The following is a 4,376-nucleotide window of genomic DNA, read 5'->3' as shown; positions in this document are numbered from 1 at the left end:
TAGCTTCTTCTACCATGGCAGCAGAGTTTGTAGCATGCTATGAGGCATCTAATCATGGAATATGGCTGCGAAATTTTGTCACTGGGCTGCGCATTCTGAATGGCATAGAAAGACCACTAAAGTTGTATTGTGACAACAACTCAGCAGTTCTATATTCTAACAACAATAGGCTCATCTAAATCAAAACATATTGACATTAAATTCCTGGTTGTGAAGGAAAGAGTACAGAGTGGACAGATTTCTATAGAGCACATTGGAACAAACTCCATGATTGCGGATCCGCTTACTAAGGGATTACCACCCAAGGTCTTTCATGAGCACACCGCTCATATGGGTGTTGTATTTTTTGAGGATATCATGTTTTAGTGGGAGTTTGTATTCTTATTGCTTTATATATGTTTAGTTCTTTGAACACATTTATGTATTTGGATATTTTCTGTACAGAAATAAAGTATTCAGTTCATTCCACTCTGTTATTATGTTCAGTACTGATCTCACTTAAGAAATAAGGTTGGACCAGTTGGAAATAGACATGTTCGGATCACATAACATGTAATTTCCATGCTACACTCCCATAATTGATCTATGTCATTTGGTTGTATGGGTGTACGTGACCATTGATGGATTTAGTCACGCTAAATGTGACGAAAATCGCTTTGATCCTACATCGATGTAACTAATGGACGAGATTGTTTGGAAATACCTTTAATAACTATAGCACAATTTTGAGCTCATAAGTCTGTGCACATTTATAATGTAACATGTTTGGCCTAGTGGGAGATTGTTGGAAAAAAAAAAATTCCAACTTAGGGGCCACACATGTACATTTATTAGAATGTGTGGTGCTATTTTAAAGTAAATATAGTCGATAAAGTGATTCATTGGATTTAATTTTGGACTAATGGGTATTAAATTTTATGGGATTAAAGTGTAGAGACCAGAAGGTGTTATTTTGAATTGATGAGGGGCCGATTTGAAATAATTTAAAGTTAATAACTGCCAATAGCAGTTATTTTTAAAAGTGGTTATGGTTCCCAATTTGAACGTGATTTTCTTTGGAAAATATTTCTGCATCCCCATCAACAGAGACTTTGAAGAAAACCAAAAGGAAGGAGAATCACGTATCAATTGGAAGATCAAAACCCAATTAAAGCAGTAAGATTCATGGATCAAGGTATGTTTCCGCACTTTTTGTTGTCTCTTTGATTTCAACATGAAATTTATGATTTTATGAAAGGATTTTATGAATATGGTTCCTTTCAAATTTATGCAACATTTATTATTATTATTTTGTTAATAATGAGTCTCTAAGTCTCCAGCTGTAGGTGGAAAAAGAGTAACTGATTACCAGTAGAGAAGCAACAGCTGAGCAAAACCATTCTGTTGAGGGGAGCTTTTGGGTCAATCTTGACGACACATGCAGAATCAAGAACAGTGTACTCGCTGAAAGTTGACGTGTTAAGAAAATGGAATATGGGCTTGCCATCTTTGGTCGAAAACCTACACTTTCCATCATTCAGCATAACGCACTTGAAGGGATTTACTCGAAATTTTTCGCATAAATTTGTATTTTCGGATTTGCAGTAGACGCAGTGACCACACTCTCCATTAAAAATGGGAATGACGTGATCCCCAGCTTTCAAGTCCGTGACTCCTTCTCCCACGCTCTCAACAACCCTGTCACCGGGAAGGAGCATATACTTGTCGAGGACAAAGTATAAACAGATAAATGTTTTATTTCTTGATAGTTTAAACTTTTAGACAAGTTGGTGTTATGACCAAGCCTCATTACCAACAGGGAGGAGCAAATGTTGAAGCAAAATTTAAATAAATAAATAAATTTGGCACTCATTAATAGTTTTAGCTTCTTACCCAGAGGCCTCGTGGCCTAGAATTCGAGGGAATGCTTTCTGGGCTTCATTCTTCAACGGTTCAACCACATGAATGTCCAGAGTTGTGAAAAGTTAAAATGTTTACATAATGAAGTAAGCACGTAAATGTCTGTATATATTTACATAATACGCTGCCATACCCTGCCTTGCCAAGCGCCAAGATCCGTATGGCAAATAGAAGTGAACAGGATCTTGATTCGGACCTCCATTTTCTGAGGAGGATCAACCACAATTTCTTCTACGACCAAGGACTCACCAGGACCATAGGCCACAGCAGCTGCATAAGAATGTGCAAGAATATGAAAAATATGCAAATTTCTTCACTTTAAAAAAAAAAAAAACTTTTTCTTGGCCATGGTCAATGAATCAAGATTTACATGCATGGCGAAATTCAGTACCTTTGCAAGTAATCTTGCTACCGATTTTAGAACTTTCCATGGTGTGGCGATAACAGAGCCTTCGCTGCAAGAAGAGGGTAATGAAGTCGTAAAAAATAGGCTTAGGCAACTCGTAAGTGAATTGAATCCTTAATTTACGTGGATGGAATATAAAGCAATTCATAGATGAGAAGAATTAGTCCAATATTCAATTCAAAGGTGGACCAGGTGGTTGGCCCTATACTCGTTCCAGCTATGTGAAGCTTAGCCCCAGTTTGGCCCATTAAATTAGATTCCATTTTTCTCTTTTCTATTTTCAACCACATAATTTTTCATAAAATAATATTACACGTAAATCGAAAATTTTTCCTTCTTTTTCAACGTCTCATTTTTCAAAAAAAATATTATTCCTCCCATTTTCATTACCGAAAAATAGGGGTCAAACAGGGAATTAATTTGATTATCTGATTTTTTTTTTATTATTTTTTTCTTTTTTGGTGCATAGTTTGACATATTACATTCTCTTCACACTTCCATCATAATTTGAATAACAATGCTATAAGTACTGATTTTTTACAGAATTTGTACAGAAAAATAGTTGTCTTTCTGTAATTGGTTATTGTCAAAAACAGTTTTTGACAACAACAAATTACAAGAAAACAAGTGTCTTTCTGTACCAATTCTGTTAAGAAAAATCTGTACTTATAGATTAATTGTAATTTGAATTAGTTTTTAATTATTTTAAAGAGAAAACTACTTCTGTTATTTTTATAATAGTACGCATTTTTTCCCCTCCTAAAATAGTAGTCTTGAAAAAAATTTTGATCGAAATATTTGAGATTAAATTTTTAAAATTGAAACAAAGAAATTTGAATTAATTTCAAATATGTTTGGCAAGTGTTCATAAGTAAATACTTGTTAAAAGTCAAACAACGTCCTGAAATTTACAAGTGTTGCATACTTATCCACGACTCGTTTTATCTATTTATAAACAATTAAAAACAACTATGTAAACATTTTCCAAAGTAGGTTTAGGCACTTTTTGGTACATTTTTTTAAAACCCATTTTTAACCATACAATCTCTAAATAAAATAATTTTGTATGTGGACTCGTAACGATTCTCTACTTTTTAATCGTACATTATTCAAAAAGTCATTTTTACTAAATTTATTTTAAGAAATTTACATAAAAAAAAAAAATCATTTTCATACTTAGAGAGTAAAAAGGACAGAGTGGAGACCCTTAATTGGGTAGTTAGAACATGTGAATCATTAATATTATCTCAACAATCCCGGCTGGACGAAAAGCAGAAAGTTTCTCTTCTTTTGGGGAGGAGGCAGCCAGGCAGGGGCAATTACTCTTTGTAAATAATTCTGCTAAAAAAATGGGTGGGATGGGGACATAAATAAATAAAGATGTTAGGAAGCTGGTAATATCCACTGGCGAAATTAAAGGTAAATCAATTTTTTCAAGTAATCAACCATATAAGATAAATCACCGTCTTTCTAAGACTGATTTCGTCCTCTCAAGATATTTAATCCGGTGCAACACGTCCAAGTGGTCGCCTCCAAGATTCGGTAACCGGTGAGCCATGGCTAAGAATGCACTCCCAATAATAGGTCGAGACAAACTTCATTAAGCACCCAAAGATCCACATGTAAGGTATATAAAATTAGACGACCTATATGTACAGGGTTATTTTTGCCAGATATTTTACAGGTACTCACATTGGTGGGCTCGCGTTAAATTTTTTTTTAATACATTTGGGGCCCTCGCTACAGTGAGGGCCCCTGTATAAACCCTGTAGAAAAAGCCCTGTACACTGGGCTTTTTCCATATAAAATATAGGAAAGACACGTGTTAAGAGTTAAATATTTTCACGTAATGAGTATTTTATAGTATGTGAAAAATGTCAAAGTATTAAAGAACCTCAGAGAGCTGCTATATGTGACTCTGGCCAAGCAACTTTATTCAGAACGTCATCTTGTAGCTTTATTAAATAAGAATTTAACACAGACATTGATTTGAAAATATGAGTTCTGCTTCTGAGCCAGGCTGAGAAACAGGGTAAAAAATAGGGGGCTGAGGTGGCATCACCTCAGCCCC

At 34.7% G+C, this 4,376-nt stretch overlaps 1 protein-coding gene across 1 annotated transcript in view; it reads right to left on the bottom strand.

Annotated features, from left to right (window-relative positions):
* The window catches only part of LOC111377228 (alcohol dehydrogenase-like 3), a 10,940-nt gene extending 8,551 nt beyond the window's left edge, over positions 1-2,389 (bottom strand). Inside the window, exons 1-4 of the mRNA XM_023000289.1 lie at positions 2,291-2,389; positions 2,033-2,169; positions 1,873-1,922; positions 1,349-1,677 (exon numbers count right to left, since the gene is read on the bottom strand). Coding sequence (XP_022856057.1) covers positions 1,349-1,677; positions 1,873-1,922; positions 2,033-2,169; positions 2,291-2,330 — 556 coding nt within the window. The 5' untranslated portion in view covers positions 2,331-2,389. The remainder of the gene's footprint in view (positions 1-1,348; positions 1,678-1,872; positions 1,923-2,032; positions 2,170-2,290) is intronic.
* Positions 2,390-4,376: the final 1,987 nt, after the last annotated feature.

Source organism: Olea europaea, unplaced genomic scaffold (genome assembly GCF_002742605.1).
Source record: "Olea europaea var. sylvestris unplaced genomic scaffold, O_europaea_v1 scaffold1628, whole genome shotgun sequence".
NCBI classification, from domain to species: Eukaryota; Viridiplantae; Streptophyta; class Magnoliopsida; order Lamiales; family Oleaceae; genus Olea; species Olea europaea.
This window is presented reverse-complemented; position numbering and strand designations above follow the sequence as displayed.